Consider the following 17,418-nt stretch of genomic DNA (forward strand, 5'->3'; position numbering starts at 1 on the left):
GGTAACGGAGATATAGTAGCTTTACCGCTACTATATCTCCGTTACCTCGACGACATATTCGGCATACAGTGCATTTTTTGAACGCTGACTCCTCCCACTCGGCCATATATATATATAGGATTAGGTTTAGGATTAGAGTTAGTCCTGGGCTGTTGTTTACTTGGTGATATCAGATCGTGCATTCATATACTATCCTGATTAATTGATTAGTTGCTTTTTATTAAAGTGCCCTCACTCAAATTTGGTCATGAAGGACATTGAGCTAACAACTTAACAAATATGTAGCTTTCCATATTTTTTTCAGTCAGTGTTTATGGTTTATTGTCCTTTCAACAGCTTAACATTATACAGTTAAAATTAATAAAACACAGATTAACTACTGTTACAGTAAAACATCATTCTACATACATATTGCTCATGATGCAGTACACAAATTACAAATATTTCTTGTCATGCTTCATTGTCTATACATTATGTTGAGCTGTACTGTCTTTCTAAGATAAAATTAGTGTTTGTCCATTTTTCAGATCATTGTACTATTGTTTTCCATACTTTAGCCAACTACCTAAAGTTCTGATTGCATGCAGACTCATTATGTGCATGTAATCTTGTCCAAACTTAACTTATTCCACACTATTCCTCTACTTTGTTGTATATTGTATATCGTTTAGTACTGGTGTTATTAAGAGCTGGTGTGTTTGTATGTACATCAACGGTGCTAGTAGGCAAAATATCCGGTCTGGACCAAAAAGTCCAGGGCCAAATTTTTGTCCCAGTCCACCCCTGCTCAGACCCCGGGGGAGGGTCTCGCCTAGTGGGCGAGTTAAGTAACATTACACTTACACCACACATGTCTATTTTATATTGGCCGCGTTTCCCAGATTCGATCGTGCCAAAAACGTAATTTCTCGTCTTTTGCTTTTTTTTAAATTATGAAACTAGACACTTTAACACACCTTATGTGTAAATTTGGGGACTCTACGACGAGCAGAACTGAAATAGATGACGATCAAAAACTCATGACAGCTCACTATCTGGAAGTTTTTATCATAACTCGGCTTTTGCAAACGGAGTTCTGCATGTGGATGCAGCGCAGCTGCTCTGCTCTCACCCGTGAGGCTCCAGCAGCTCGGAGCCGAAACAGGAGGCTCTCAGCCGACAGTCCAGCCCGGTCTTCATCTGGAGCAACACCGTGTCCTCCCCAAGGTCCTCCCGCGGTAAAATGTGATGGTCTCTGGGCCAAAGCAGACCGGCATCACCGACCCGTACCACAGAAGAACCGCGACCACCGGTGGGGCCGGTGTTTCCGACCTGCTGTGGCCGAGAGACCATCACATTCCGCGGCGAGAGGCTGTGACACGGCACGGTGCGTCTGTGTTATTGTTGTTTAGTGGCGCCCCCCCCCCCCGCCCCCGATGGTGGATTTGTGAATAGAACAACAATTGTTGTATATATTTATCTTACACGAGCCCTTTGATCCAGAAATGCGAGTGTCAGAAGAGCGACAGGCACAAACAGAGCACCTTTCATAAAAGACGCTGTATCTCCTTTTCTAGAAAAAAAGCAGGGATTTTGGTGAAACCCAGCCATGTTTAGCTTGAGTTTTCTCAGGAACGGAGAAAACAAACGGTTTGTGGCCATTTGAAGCATAAAGTTTCACCTTTCAAATGAGCCACAGTATGTGTGGGTGGCAATAATATAGAATACACTGTGGCTCTACAAAAATCTTCAAAAGTGGTCTAAATCGCCAGTACACTTGACTAAAACTTTGGAAAGGAGCGCGGCACTCAATGAGTTAACTGCCTTCTTAGGAGAACCTTAAGATCAAGCCAAAGAAGCTTCTTAAGAAGCTCTTAGTGGGAGCTGTTCACCACGGTGGTGCTGACACTGAATCATTTGATGCCAGGCAAATCGATCACCCACCTCTCTATCAGCGCATAAGTCACACACAGAGCCCCGTGATCCCCACACACAGGTGCAATTAGTTACACATGCATCGTGTGTGTGTGTGTGTATATATATATATATATATATATATATATACTATTTTCATTTCAAAGTAAAACAGCATTTTAGAACTTGAGTTGAGGTCACTGTCGGAATAACTAACTATCTAATAAGTAATAGAGTGTTTTGAGCTATAGAAAAGCAAAGAACAAAGCCAGACTAATTTCTTTCTTTTGTTAACAGAGCAAAACATTTTGATTTCTTAAATAATTGTCAAACAAAAAGGGATTGAATTCACTCTGAACTTAAAGGGATATTCCAGCGTAAGTATAACACTTGGTCTAACACACTGTGACACCGAGTAAGTACGCCTAGCCTAGTTGTGTTCAGAGACGTGACAGGTGTGGCACGACAAACTGGTGATCAGCTGTGGTCACTTGTAGTGTTGCACCGATACCGATACTAGTATCGGTAGGGGGCCCGATACCGCACTAAAATGCTGGCATCGGTATCGACGAGTAAAACAAATGACGCACCGATGCCATTTACTGATATGAATGCTGCGCCTTGTGTCTTCTCTCGCCCGACACTCACTGCTGTGTGATCACACGTGTTCAGTGCATGCCAAGCCAAGTAAGGATGTAAACAATTCAATTAATTGCAGTTAATCCTTTTCAAGGAGTTTTTTGTGAAATGTAAACAAGCAAAGCCGACATAAAGTAGCGGGATCTCTATTTAAATGTGTGCGCACCGCACTGAGCAGCGCACTGAGCAGCGCACTGAGCACACACAGGGGAGAGAGGAGGTGAAAAGAGACAACAACACTGTTACCTGCTGTATACTGGCCTCAGCCTGTACCATCGCTAAAACACAGAGACCAGTGTGTAACGAGTCAAAAAGCCGCCGTCACTGAGCTGCCAAACCGACGCGGGTCCGGTGTGTTTATCAAAGCTTGTTCGCCGACTCACCGTGCTGAGGCACCGGGTCGATTTGAGCTGCGTTCAGGCTGCAGTGACGGCGGCTTTTTGACTCGTTACACACTGGTCTGTGGCCAGTAGCCTATACAGCAGGTAACAGTGTTGTCTCTTTTCACCTCCTCTCTCCGTGTGCGGTGCGTACACATGTAAATAGAGATCCTGCTACGTTATGTCGGCGCGGTCGCTACCGGAGCTTAATTAAAAAAAAAAAAAAAAAGCGCTCGTTGCGGTGCAGCTGAGAGCAGCGGAGTTTCCTCTGCTGCAGCTGATCAGCTGACATGTGGTCAAGACGAAGCTACAGAGTAGACCTGTCACTGTCACAGGTGTCTCTCATCTCATCTCGTTATTATAGGACTTCAACCTCAGAGCTCTGTCTTCAGACCTGTCCCTGAACATCACACATGGACAGCATGGAGTTGCCTGTGTGATTGGTTACTGAGTTTATTAATGTTTACATCAGGCTGCGTTCAACCAATCAATCAGTTTATGCTACTGTTATTTATGTATATACAGTAATCATTAGTGTAGTGGCAGGAAAGACCATTTCATGTATCAAATCTATTGTGTTGGTCAAGTCAGAGGAAAAATGTTTGGGGTGTGTTTACTGTTCCTAAATGTAAAAATGCGTTACATTGGACCCTCAACATTATTTAAAGTTTAAATAACATGTTACTTAAACATTTTTACCAGGTAGGCAATAAAAAAGTTCTACTGGATTATAGTATTAGAAGAAAAAAAGCTCTTATATACTTTTTTTTCCAAACTGTGTGGTATCGGAACGGTATCGGTATCGGCAGATACTGCACAGCCGGGAATCGGAATCGGTATCGGGGGCCAAAAAATGGTATCGGTGCAACACTAGTCACTTGTTAGATTACACTACAGTAGGTCATTTCAATTTGCGCATCTTTTCCTTTTTATTTTTATAACATTTGTATGCGCATCAGAGCGAATGAACGAGTGAGCAAGCGCGAGAGAAATAGCAGGTGCACCAGATTACTAACCGGCAAAAACTGAAATGAGACGGACGGTAAAGAGAGGAAAAACACTATGCAATAGGCCTGTATGTCCAAAAGACATTGTCCCGTCGTCACGACGTGAACGAGGGAGGATCGGATGGTGGCCCAGGTTTAGTGATGAGGAACTGTCACTGTCAGCTGCACATCTGTCCGCAGCTGCTCCAAACAGACACGTCACTAACTTTATTTTGAAGGGACAGATTAGATGTTGATTTTGTTACAGTAACAGTGACTTTGTTGCACCCAAACATATATCGGGTGCTGTCCGGTACAATCGACCTCCTCCCTCCCCCTCAGCCCCCCTCAAGAGACCCCTCTCGCCCCCGTCCCCATGGTGCGGCTTGAAAACTCTTCTTTCTCCAAAGCGGCAGAAAGAGCCTGAGAATTACTGTAACTACTGTAACATCGAAGCTACATTGGCTCCGGCGGAAGCTCCGTGCCGTTTCGGCTGCCTATTCTGTCATAGTTTATCAATGTTTTTTCGTCATTCTTCATTAGGATAATGTTAAGTTAATTTTGTGATGGGGACAAAATTGTTCGTGATAAAAGTGGTGGGGACATTTTATTTTTTTTATTTAACCTTTATTTAACCAGATAAAAGCCCATTGAGATCAGGATCTCTTTCGCAAGGGTGACCTGGCCAAAAATGGTCAGCAGCACGCGGTACAGCAGCAATACATGTCAACACAGAAATGCAAAGAATAACAATTAGAAAATAAAATGTATGACATGACATGTCCCCTGCGTCAACAGCGTAAATGACGCCTATGGATAGAGCAAGTCCAGATTTCAAATATTCCCATCGGACCTGAATGAAAAAACACTTCTGAAACCTTTGCTAAGTTTGTCAAAGATGTAATAATTGGGCGGGGGGTGGGGTGTGGGGCTAAGAATGAAAACATTTTAGATTTCAAGCAGCTTTGATGTCTTCTAACAGGCGCTGCATTAACTAATCCGTTTCGTTTCCCAGACATTCCTAAATGGATTATCTACTTGGCTGCTTAATATTATTTCATTTTCATTCTGTCACTGAGTCCTATCCCCATACATCACTCACACTGGGATTCAATTAGTGTGGCGGTAATTAAGCAGGGGCCGTTTCTCTCTGAAATGTACACACAATTATTTGACAGCTTGCCAGTATCTGTGTCGTTTTGACAGATAGAGAGAGAAGAATATAGTATAAGGAAGATACTCAGTACGTTTACATGCAGAGCTTAATCGAGCTATGCTCAAAATTCGATTTTGGCGTCAAGTCGGACTTCTGTCCTTGTCTCAATATACATGCAACTGAGAAAATCGAATAACTGACGGGGTCCGCCCCCTCATGCGGCGTCACCTGTTGTTTCAGTGGGTTAATGGGCCTGTCCTGTTGACTTTACTGACACCTCGTAAAAAACTGAATATAAACAACTTAGTAAGCTTATTAATAAATTCTCAACTGCAGTTCCCGACCAGACGCGTCAGTCTGGGCCGGATTCGCGCTGAGAATAGGATACGGGCTTCCTTTTTCCTCTCTCTCTCTCTCTCTCTCTCTCTCTCTCTCTAATAAAACAATCTGGCTGGTTGCGCTGTGTATGTGTGAAATGCATTGAATCTGTGCTGACGTTGGTCAGCATTGCATTATCTGGGTGTCTTAATCGGAGTTCTCAACTCCGATTTCAGTCGGACTAAGGTGTTTACATGCACTTCAGTTATCCAGTTATAGTCGGATTAAGGCAATAATTCAGTTTTTTCATGTGTCATGTAAACGTACTGAGTGCTCCATCAAATGTTGTCAGTTTTTCTCACATCCTCCTCCCTTGTCACTACACTCTTAGAAATAAAAGTAGAACCCAACACATGACAACAACACTGTGGTTCAGCTCATCTTAAAGTTAATGTTATGAAATTAAAGCACGTGGCCGATTGACGCATCAATTGATTGATTTCTTTATCACCAACATGATGACTAGGAGTCTACACCTCAGTGTTCTTCTCACTTAGTTCATTTTAAGTCCTTGATGTGCTTTCATCCACTCGTCCTTTCATCTCCTTCAGTTTCTGGATCTTCTCTGTGTCTCCATTCTCCTTCATCTTCTCAATCAGGAAGTCCAAGTGGACATGAGTGGACGCTGAATCCACATTCAGGGCGATCTCATCCAGTCTGATCAGATGGCGGTAGGCCTCTTCAAGACACTGATCTTTGTCGGCCGTCAGATCTTTCATTTCCTCCTCTAGAATTTCCAGGAGACTCCACTTCTTCTCTTTTTCACTTTTGTTCTTTTCATACTTGTCTTTCATGTTTTGTTGGGTCATCTTAACTTTTCTTGTCTTGTTCACATAGATCATTTGTTCTTTCACATGATCTGATACAGGACATTTATTTTTACAAACAGTGCAGCGTCCTTTTTGTATCTTGTCACAGTTTCTGGGATACCAGGCCATTGTACATGGATGGTGACAGTTCTCTTTACAGATGTTACAGGTCACAGCTCCACTCCAACCAAGTCTTTGACTCTGTAGACCTCATCAACTTCTACAATGAAGTTTGCATTCATCTTCATCTTACCTTTATGTTTCTTCAGACCTTCTTGAATCTGTCTGATCTCAGTCTGTTTCAGTTCAATATTCTCAACTCTCTCCTGCAGGACCTGGATGCATTCTTTCAGTCTGGTGTGTTCGTTCAAAACATCCACAGTTTTCTCCAGTTTCTGAGCCTCAGTTTTTTGTCTGGTCTGTGTGTTGTTTAACAGGAAGTGAACAGGTTCATTCTCCTCATCTCTGGCACATTTAATTTGTGCTTCTTTGAGAGCTTCAAAAGCGTTTTCAGGTGGTATTCCATCTGAGTGTGTGATCAGAGCCACAATGTTCTTCTCCATGTCGTTTCCAAACAGAGACATCACTGAGTCAAAGATGTACTTCAGTCGCTCACTCAGACGATTATCTGACGCCTTCATCACCAGACCCACTGCACTGAGTTCTTCAACTCCTTCTTCTGAGCGGAACAAGTCCAATAATCTCTGACTGACCTTGAGGTCACGCCCTATGTCTCTGGTGTCTCCAAATCTAGGAGTATCAATGATGGTCAGAGAGAAGGGCAGAGTTTGACCTTCAAAACCAAAGATCTGGTACACCACCATATCTGATGTCTGACTCTCACTCTGACTTCTCTTCTCGTCCTCTACCACCTCAAACCAGATGTCGTCTTCAAACGTCACTCCCATGGCGTAGTTGACCAGAGCGTTGATCAGAGTAGACTTTCCTGTTCCTGTTTCACCAACCAATAAGATGGTTTTGTTCTCTTTGTCCAGGTTCTTCTCACCAACAGTCTTTCTGGTCAGAGTCCCAATCCTCTCTTCCTTTGGTCTCAGCTGGTGCAGAACAGGAGATCCTGAATGGATTCGAGAATATTTGGAGATGATGTCCTTGTATTTCTCTGAGACGTTACTGCTCCTGTGGAGGAAAGTAGAATAAAGTTCAAACCACAGAGAGAAACACAACTTTATGACGACTGAGTGTCAAAGGTGACAGGTCTTCTTGTCCTTGTTCTGTCCCTGATGTGAAGTCTCATAAATTTCCGGAGTAGTTTGTGTGTTGTGGTGTTACTCACATTGCCATGGTGATTCCTGGTGCAGAGCTCCACACGGTGAAGGTCAAACAGGTGTGATGGTGTCTGGGCTTTGGTCTCTGCATCAGATGAAAAACAATCAGTGAAAGCTGAACAACAGACTGGTTCATCAGTGAGGAAAGAACAGGACAGAAGAAAATGGAGCGGACCAACTCCCAGTTCCATGTGAAGCATGTTTTCAGACCTGGAGCTGCTCTGATCTGGTCTCAGTCAGTTCATCAGTAAACTGTGTTTCCTCTCAGCTCATGACTCCCAGAGAAAAGACCAGACAGTCAAATAGGTGAAGGAAGCTGAGCAGGTTCTCAGTCTGAGTGTGTTGGATAATACACATTTCATTTCAATCAATAAAGAAATGTGTTGTTTGTTCAGGTTTGTGTCACAAACAGTCGGTGTCAGATTGTCTTTTGGTTTTTACTATGAAACAGTTCATGTTTGTTTTGGTGGATTTTCTCTTCAGAAACAACTGAAGAACAAAAAACAAGAGGTTTTCTGACTTTAACTATGAGCTGTTTTTAGTTTTCATGGTCAAAATGTGGATTTTCTACTTTAAATTTTTATTTTTTGTAATTGATTGCAAAATTAGGAACGCCCTTGGGTGCACATGAGTCACTAAACATTTGAATACACTGATTCTAATGTGAGGGGAAAAAACTAGGCATTTTTGACATAGGCTATATCAACAGATAAATGAACAATTAACACATGGACACAAGATTAATGCTGGAAAATACATTTTTCACTTCATGGGATATTTGAAGAATTTTAAGATGAGAAAAAACACACACTGTAGGTTGTAGAGGTGCTGGCAATGGATGAAGTTGAAAAAATAAATCAATAGAAAAAGACGGCCACCGCACACTGATAAGACTCTGCTGATATCCTTTATTAATGAACAATGCGTTTCGCTTTCAGCGTTGTTAATTAATAAAGGATATCAGCAGAGTCTTATCAGTGTGCGGTGGCCGTCTTTTTCTATTGATTTTACGCACTCCTGCTACCCACCTGCACCTGAGGAACTGTGGCTGTGCAGGGGGATTTGCTTTTCTTCAGTTGAAAAAATAAATATTTGAAGAATTTACCAGATACTTAAATACATCTAATAAAGTGAAACACACAATTATTCCACCATAAAACATGAAAACATCTCAAATTTCTAAATGTCTCATGTCTTTCATTCATCAACATGAATGAATTATTAAGTTCTACCATGAAGCTCTAATTGTTAATCAATGGAAAACTATAGTTGAAGATGGATTATGTGAAGTGAATCTCCTGATGTAGTTAAGTTTCCCATCATTCCTCTGTGTGTGTGTGTGTGTGTGTGTGTGTGTGTGTGTGTGTGTGTGTGTGTGTGTGTGTGTGTGTGTGTGTGTGATCTTACCTGTGTTGTCGGCTTCAGGAAGCTCTGTGATGCTGAAGAGGAGAAGGAGCAGGAGTGGAGGGGAGTCGGTCTTCACAGCTTTTATACCTGCAGGAGGCGTCCACTCTGTGCTCACATGATTTCACACACAAACTGCAATTTCAAGAAACCTCTCAAGGATGATGCAGTCACCAAACCAGCTGAGCTGCATTACAATTACCATGATGTGTGGCACAAAGGACCTAACACAACTACATTAACAGCACAGAACCAAAATGAAAAACTCATTTCTAATCCCAAACTGTACTTTTACAGACTAACTGTAGTTTTATAGAATACATGTATTTCTATACTGTCATTTTACCAAACCAACATAGAGGCTATTTAAACAAAGTAACAAGAAGATTACACGGATTCACTTTTAATCCTTTCACGCATGAAAACCTCAATCAGGATTTTTTTTTCTTGGGGCATGAAAAAAATATATTTGAACTTTATTTCATTTTAATTAATTACATTTTTTAAAAATCCAGATTTCTCAAAGTTGAGTGGACAACATGTGTTTATGTTTTCAACTGAAAATACACTGTATTAATAATAACAACACAGTAATAACATAGCAATACAGTAATGACTGTGGAAGAAAATATTCATCTGGTGTAGTGAAGAGAACAAACCCTACACCTATGACTGTCTCTGACCCATCACCCCACTTGTTTGGCCTATTGATCTTTTCCCCTCAAAACGATGGCACTCACTGGTGTTATGGTGCTACTTTCACCAACAAAGCACCTCATCTCTGTCTTCATCTAGGTAATTAAGTCATATGTTTCTTGTTAATCCACTCATTTGTGTGACAATAGGACTTCCCTGTCTCTTGATGATTAATGTCTCTTGTTAACTCATTGAGTGCCAACCACGTAATTTCTCGTTTTTCGTTCCCATGCGTTCCCATGCGTTGAGTGCCAAAAACGAGATTTTTCGTTTTTTGCTTTTTTTTTAAATTATGAAAATAGACACTTTAATACACATTATATGTAAATTTGGGGACTCTACGACGAGGAGAACTGAAATAGATGACGATCAAAGTCACATGACAGCTCATGATCTGGAAGTTTTTATCATAACTCGGCTTCTGCAAACGGAGTTCTGCATGCAGATGCAGCGCAGCTGCTCCGCTCTCACCCGCGAGGCTGCAGCAGCTCGGAGCAGAAACAGGAAGCTCTCAGCCGACAGTCCCGCCCGGTCTTCATCTGGAGCAACACCGTGTCCTCCCCAAAGTCCTCCCGCGGTAAAATCTGATGGTCTCTGGGCCAAAGCAGACCACCGGCACCGACCCGTACCACAGAAGGACCGCGACCACCGGCGGGACCGGTGTTCCCGAGCCGCGGTGGCCGACAGACCCTCACGTTCCGCGGCGAGAGGCTGTGACACGGCACGGTGCGTCTGTGTTATTGTTGTTTAGTGGCGCCCCCCCCGCCCCCGATGGTGGTTTTGTGAATAGAACAACCATTGTTGTATATATTTATCTTATACGAGCCCTTTGATCCAGAAATGCGAGTGTGAGAAGAGCGACAGGCACAAACAGCGCACCTTTCATAAAAGACGCTCTATCTCCTTTTCTAGAAAAAAAGGAGGGATTTTGGTGAAACCCAGCCATGTTTAGCTTGACTTTTCTCAGGAACGGAGGCACGTAGAAACAAACGGTTTGTGGCCACTTGAAGCATTAAGTTAAACCTTTCAATTGAGCTACAGTATGTGTTGGTGGCAATAATATAGAATACACTATGGCTCTAAATAAAAAGTCAAAAATGGTCTAAATTGCCGGTACACTTGACTAAAACTTTGGAAAGGAGCGCGGCACTCAATGAGTTAAGTCAATCAATATCTTTGTTCCTCAATCATCTTCACTACCACTAGCATCATCCTCACTTGACTCAGATGGTACTGTATTTGCTCCACTATCCTGTAGGCCTTCATATCCTGCTCTGCTCTTGACCACTATAAAATACAATGAAACATCAAATAAAACAAATAAAAACAGCTTATTACATTCTAATAAGATAAATACATGTATTTACACCCAAAAAGCTATTTCAGATAAAGTATTTTCAAGAACCACAGTAAAGGTAAATGGACTTGCACTTATATAGCGCTTTTATAGCCTCTTGGACTACTCCACTATATATATGTATGTATATGGACAGAGGTCACAGCAGGTCACAGGACACTGGGAATAAAGCTTTTATTAATAGTTTCTGCTCAGTCCTGTTGAGCACAAGCAATCAGCTGGAAAACATGGAAATATAAAATACTACCACATCACATCAAAACATCATTCATCTGATTTGTTTCACTCTGATTTTTCATTATTTCTCTAAAGCTAAATGGATTTTTAAAACACTCTTACATATCAGTCACAATGTCAGAGGTATCAGGGAAACTATTCATGTTTGCAATGCTAACTATATGATGAAAAGTTACAACCATTAATTATTTGCTCAATGACATTTGCCAAATATTCATCTTCTTAGTGTGTTTACATACACAATATATTTTCTATACATTGTGTTTTTCTTGATTTTAGATTGGGATTAAATTTCAATTAACCATCTGTCCACTAAACTGGACATTATGCACTAGCTATATTTCATTAGTTGCCCAATCGTCTTAAGTGACGACTACTGGTCGACCAACAAAATCCTTGGTTGGGGGCAGCCCTAGTTGTTATTATTAATATAGTGTATTTTCAGTTGAAAACATAAAGACATGTTGTCCACTCAACTTTGAGAAATCTGGATTTAAAAAAAAAAATAATTAATTAAAATGAAATAAAGTTCAAATATAGTTTTTTCATGCCCCAAGAAAAAAAAAATCCTGATTGAGGTTTTCATAATTCATGCGTGAAAGGATTAAAAGTGAATCAGTCATCTTCTTGTTACTTTGTTTAAATAGCCTCTATGTTGGTTTGGTAAAATGACAGTATAGAAATACATGTATTCTATAAAACTACAGTTAGTCTGTAAAAGTACAGTTTGGGATTAGAAATGAGTTTTTCATTTTGGTTCTGTGCTGTTAATGTAGTTGTGTTAGGTCCTTTGTGCCACACATCATGGTAATTCTAATGCAGCTCAGCTGGTTTGGTGACTGCATCATCCTTGAGAGGTTTCTTGAAATTGCAGTTTGTGTGTGAAATTATGTGAGCACAGAGTGGACGCCTCCTGCAGGTATAAAAGCTGTGAAGACCGACTCCCCTCCACTCCTCCTGCTCCTTCTCCTCTTCAGCATCACAGAGCTTCCTGAAGCCAACAACACAGGTAAGATCACACACACACACACACACACACACACACACACACACACACACACACACACACACAGAGGAATGATGGGAAACTTAACTCAGGAGATTCACTTCACATAATCCATCTTCAACTATAGTTTTCCATTGATTAACAATTAGAGCTTCATGGTAGAACTTAATAATTCATTCATGTTGATGAATGAAAGACATGAGACATTTGGAAATTTGAGATGTTTTCATGTTTTATGATGGAATAATTGTGTGTTTCACTTTATTAGATGTATTTATATATCTGGTAAATTCTTCAAATATTTCTCTTTTCAACTTCATCCATCGCCAGCACCTCTACAACCTACGGTGTGCGTTGTTTCTCATCTTAAAATTCTTCAAATATCCCATGAAGTGAAAAATGTATTTTCCAGCTTTAATCTTGTGTCCATGTGTTAATTGTTCATTTATCTGTTGATATAGCCTATGTCAAAAATGCCTAATTTTTATCCCTCACATTAGAATCAGTGTATTCAAATGTTTGGTGACTCATGTGCACTCAAGGGTGTTCCTAATTTTGTAATCAGTTACAATAGTTTGAAGTAGAAAATCCACATTTTGACCATGAAAACTAAAAACAGCTCATAGTTAAAGTCAGAAAACCCCTTGTTTTTTGTTCTTCAGCTGTTTCTGAAGAGAAAATCCACCAAAACAAACTTGAACTGTTTCATAGTAAAAACCAAAAGACAATCTGACACCGACTGTTTGTGACACAAACCTGAACAAACAACACATTTCTTTATTGATTGAAATAAAGTGTGTATTATCCAACACACTCAGACTGAGAACATGCTCAGCTTCCTTTACCTGTTTGACTGTCTGGTCTTTTCTTTGGGAGTCATGAGCTGAAAGGAAACACAGTTTACTGATGAACTGACTGAGACCAGATCAGAGCAGCTCCAGGTCTGAAAACAGCTTCACGTGGAACTGGGAGTTGGTCCGCTCCATTTTCTTCTGTCCTGTTCTTTCCTCACTGATGAACCAGTCTGTTGTTCAGCTTTCACTGATTGTTTTTCATCTGATGCAGAGACCAAAGCCCAGAAACCATCACACCTGTTTGACCTTCACCGCGTGGAGCTCTGCACCAGGAATCACCATGGCAACGTGAGTAACACCACAACACACAAACTACTCAGGAAACTGATGAGACTTCACATCAGGGACAGAACAAGGACAAGAAGACCTGTCACCTTTGACACTCAGTCGTCATAAAGTTGTGTTTCTCTCTGTGGTTTGAACTTTATTCTACTTTCCTCCACAGGAGCAGTAACGTCTCAGAGAAATACAAGGACATCATCTCACAATATTCTCGGATCCATTCAGGATCTCCTGTTCTGCACCAGCTGAGACCAAAGGAAGAGAGGATAGGGACTCTGACCAGAAAGACTGTTGGTGAGAAGAACCTGGACAAAGAGAACAAAACCATCTTATTGGTTGGTGAAACAGGAACAGGAAAGTCTACTCTGATCAACGCTCTGGTCAACTACGCCATGGGAGTGACGTTTGAAGACGACATCTGGTTTGAGGTGGTAGAGGACGAGAAGAGAAGTCAGAGTGAGAGTCAGACATCAGATGTGGTGGTGTACCAGATCTTTGGTTTTGAAGGTCAAACTCTGCCCTTCTCTCTGACCATCATTGATACTCCTGGATTTGGAGACACCAGAGACATAGGGCGTGACCTCAAGGTCAGTCAGAGATTATTGGACTTGTTCCGCTCAGAAGAAGGAGTTGAAGAACTCAGTGCAGTGGGTCTGGTGATGAAGGCATCAGATAATCGTCTGAGTGAGCGACTGAAGTACATCTTTGACTCAGTGATGTCTCTGTTTGGAAACGACATGGAGAAGAACATCGTGGCTCTGATCACACACTCAGATGGAATACCACCTGAAAACGCTTTTGAAGCTCTCAAAGAAGCAAAAATTAAATGTGCCAGAGATGAGGAGAATGAACCTGTTCACTTCCTGTTCAACAACACACAGACCACACAGAGAACAAAGAAAACAAAGATGACTTTAAAGTTTGCCTGGCAAGTATCCATGGAGGGACTGAGTGGATTTAAGGACGTCTTGGAACAAACTGAGCCTCAGAAACTGGAGAAAACTGTGGATGTGTTGAACGAACACATCAGACTGAGAGAATGCATCCAGGTCCTGCAGGAGAGAGTTGAGAATATTGAACTGAAACAGACTGAGATCAGACAGATTCAAGAAGGTCTGAAGAAACATAAAGGTAAGATGAAGATGAATGCAAACTTCATTGTAGAAGTTGATGAGGTCTACAGAGACAAAGAGGAGATCTTTGGGGGTATGCGGTGGTTCCTTGGTTGGAGTGGAGCTGTTACCTGTAACATCTGTAAAGAGAACTGTCACCATCCATGTACAATGGCCTGGTATCCCAGAGACTGTGACAAGATACAAAAAGGACGCTGCACTGTTTGTAAAAATAAATGTCCTGTATCAGATCATGTAAAAGAACAAATGATCTATGTGAACAAGACAAGAAAAGTTAAGATGACCCAACAAAACATGAAAGACAAGTATGAAAAGAACAAAAGTGAAAAAGAGAAGAAGTGGAGTCTCCTGGAAATTCTAGAGGAGGAAATGAAAGATCTGACGGCCGACAAAGATCAGTGTCTTGAAGAGGCCTACCGCCATCTGATCAGACTGGATGAGATCGCCCTGAATGTGGATTCAGCGTCCACTCATGTCCACTTGGACTTCCTGATTGAGAAGATGAAGGAGAATGGAGACACAGAGAAGATCCAGAAACTGAAGGAGATGAAAGGACGAGTGGATGAAAGCACATCAAGGACTTAAAATGAACTAAGTGAGAAGAACACTGAGGTGTAGACTCCTAGTCATCATGTTGGTGATAAAGAAATCAATCAATTGATGCGTCAATCGGCCACGTGCTTTAATTTCATAATATTAACTTTAAGATGAGCTGAACCACAGTGTTGTTGTCATGTACAGTCAGAATTTTTTTAAAAAAACCTGAAGGTTGAATTTTGAAGTCGTGTCCTGATTGATGCAGTTTTCTGTGAATCCTGAATAAAACCTGAGCTTGATGAAATGAGTTTGATCGGAGTTTTCACTGGATCATCAGCTGCTTCTTCACTCTGTTGAGGGCAAGAGGACTTCTTGTCCCCCCACTTTCAGGAGTTGTAGTGGTAACTCTTAAGTGTAATTGGCAGCTTAGATGAGGGGACCCAGGTAAAAAGTAATATACTTAAGTATATCTAAAATATAATTTAAGTTTATGAAGTTTATTTAAAGTACAATTTCAATCTATGTAGTTATTAGTAAAGTATGTTAATATTATATTTAGAAAACATTAGACTTTTAAAAAAGTTGTAATGAAAGTGAACTTTAATGTACTAAAAATAAATATACTATTTTTTTATACTTAAAGCATAATCTCAATCTAATTATCTAAAATACACTTTATTTAAATTATATTATAAATATTATAATAGTAAACTGTGAAAAAGTATATTATTTAGAAATTACTTTTAAGTAATATTAAAGTGTACTTATATAAATGACACTTATTTTCCAGTAAATTTCAATACACTTTTAATATATTTTATTTAAGTGTACTTTATTTACACTTTGTTAGAAATGTACTAAAAATATCTTTGAAATAAGTGTATTTAAATTAAGTATATTACAAGTATTATAGTAGAGCACTTAAAAAAAAGTATACTATTTTTAAAATAATGATTTAGTCGTAATTACATAAATAACACTGCTGTGGACAGCTAACCACCTAGGTGGGGGCAGTGTAGCATGTTGGGGAGGGTAGATGTAGGGGTTTCCCAGCATGCTTTGTGACAGTGTGTCTGTGAGTTTAAGGTTGTGTCCGAAATCACTCACTCATTCCCTCCTCCCTACTCCCTATATAGTTAATTCAATATAGTGGACTATACCCAGATAGCACACGTACGTCTGGCCGACGTCGGCCTGAGGTTGGACGTCGGCCCTATAATTTATAACATCTGTCAAGCATCGGCCCATGGGCGAATATCTTCAAATTTGATACTCATTTGTGCCAGCTCATCAAACGTCTCTGGTGCGTCGGCTTTAAGTCGGCCGCAGACCTGCCCACAGACGGCGGGACCTCCTGTCAGTTTGGTCCAGAGACGTCGACGGAGTGCGTTTCAGGTAAGTTACTTGGGATATATTGCCAAAAAAAAGAAAAGTTTGGCCTATTTCGTTTATTTTGTAAAAGTTAAAGGTTTCCGGTGAGTGGCGAGGTACAACGCGGTCGAAATAACAGGCTACCAGCACAGGTGCCAGCTTATTTATAACTGTATTTGGCGTTAACGTTAGTTTAACTTAACGTTAGTTAGCCTAACATAACGGTTACAGCCGACACCAATAAAATGTTAAGTCCTATTTTTGTCCCTCTATTGGACGTTATCTGGCTGGAAAAAGGTAGAAGTGACGGGACCGGTAAGCCGTTGTCAAAGCAAAAAAAGAAAAAAAAAAAAGCTCCAGAACTAGAGGGGGGCTGGCCGCCCTGCTGCCCGGGCACAAGGCGCTGGTGTGCGGATGAGTGAAGGAGGGAGACTCGGTCTCTGGAGCTCACCATGGTTACATAGATAGCAGACGCTGTAGGCTACATTTTTGTCCTCGCGCTTATGACACGCGCTGTCCCTGCAGATTGGCAGCTGACTTGAGAATGATATTAGGCTACTCTGGTTAACTGCTGAGACAATTGAAACTGGTAAAAACAAATGTGTATGCTTATCAAAATTACAGAAAGAAGTGGCAGGCAGGGAAGTGAAGTTTTACACGATGGCAGAGGGAAAGGGCTTGAGAGTGTGATTGTTGCTGAGATTTAATCAGGTTGATTTGTCAGTGATTTATGACAAGACCGGACACTGCACAGAGCAGCAACCACGAAGACTTGTCATCTCACTGGTCATTAAATAAGACACATTGTTTACTCCAGCACTCCTTAATTCTTTACCAATTATCCTGCTTTGACAGTGTTTTTTCCTTTTTTATTTTGCAGAGCAGTGAGCGAGTGAGCAAGCACCTGATAAACAGCGGTTGCGCACCAGATGATTGACCGGGGCAAAAACTGAAACGAGAGGCATACAGAGAGGAAAACACAGCATATCGGCTACAATATAAGGTAGGTAGCCT

At 41.0% G+C, this 17,418-nt stretch overlaps 1 protein-coding gene and 1 pseudogene across 3 annotated transcripts; one reads left to right on the plus strand and one right to left on the minus strand.

The window, feature by feature from the left end:
- Positions 1 to 5,896: 5,896 nt before the first annotated feature.
- LOC146979208 (uncharacterized) lies at positions 5,897 to 7,635 on the minus strand (annotated as a pseudogene). The gene is made up of 2 exons (XR_015036993.1): positions 7,536 to 7,635; positions 5,897 to 7,378 (listed from the first exon to the last, which is right to left on the minus strand). The product of XR_015036993.1 is annotated as an uncharacterized LOC146979208 (transcript).
- A 5,541-nt stretch (positions 7,636 to 13,176) lies between these two features.
- LOC146979209 (uncharacterized) lies at positions 13,177 to 15,170 on the plus strand. Of its 2 annotated transcripts, none has more exons than XM_085790431.1 (2): positions 13,177 to 13,369; positions 13,533 to 15,154. In XM_085790431.1, the coding sequence occupies exons 1-2, from the start codon at positions 13,242 to 13,244 to the stop codon at positions 15,079 to 15,081; spliced, it is 1,677 nt and encodes a 558-aa protein (XP_085646557.1). In that variant the 5' UTR covers positions 13,177 to 13,241; the 3' UTR covers positions 15,082 to 15,154. The 2 variants fall into 2 exon arrangements, with proteins under 2 accessions (XP_085646557.1, XP_085646556.1); XM_085790430.1 differs by having other exon boundaries at positions 13,178 to 13,369; positions 13,527 to 15,170.
- The last annotated feature ends 2,248 nt before the right edge of the window (positions 15,171 to 17,418 follow it).

Source organism: Trachurus japonicus, chromosome 11 (assembly GCF_045865225.1).
Source record: "Trachurus japonicus isolate A0001 chromosome 11, Traja_1.0".
NCBI lineage: Eukaryota > Metazoa > Chordata > Actinopteri > Carangiformes > Carangidae > Trachurus > Trachurus japonicus.

What these genes read in the sequence shown, in the direction of transcription:
- LOC146979209 (XM_085790430.1), top strand. Translation starts at nt 13,242, where the DNA reads ATGAACCAGTCTGTTGTTCAGCTTTCACTGATTGTTTTTCATCTGATG. An exon ending in CCAGGAATCACCATGGCAAC is followed by an intron (nt 13,370 to 13,526) that starts GTGAGTAACACC and finishes TTTCCTCCACAG; the next exon opens with GAGCAGTAACGTCTCAGAGA.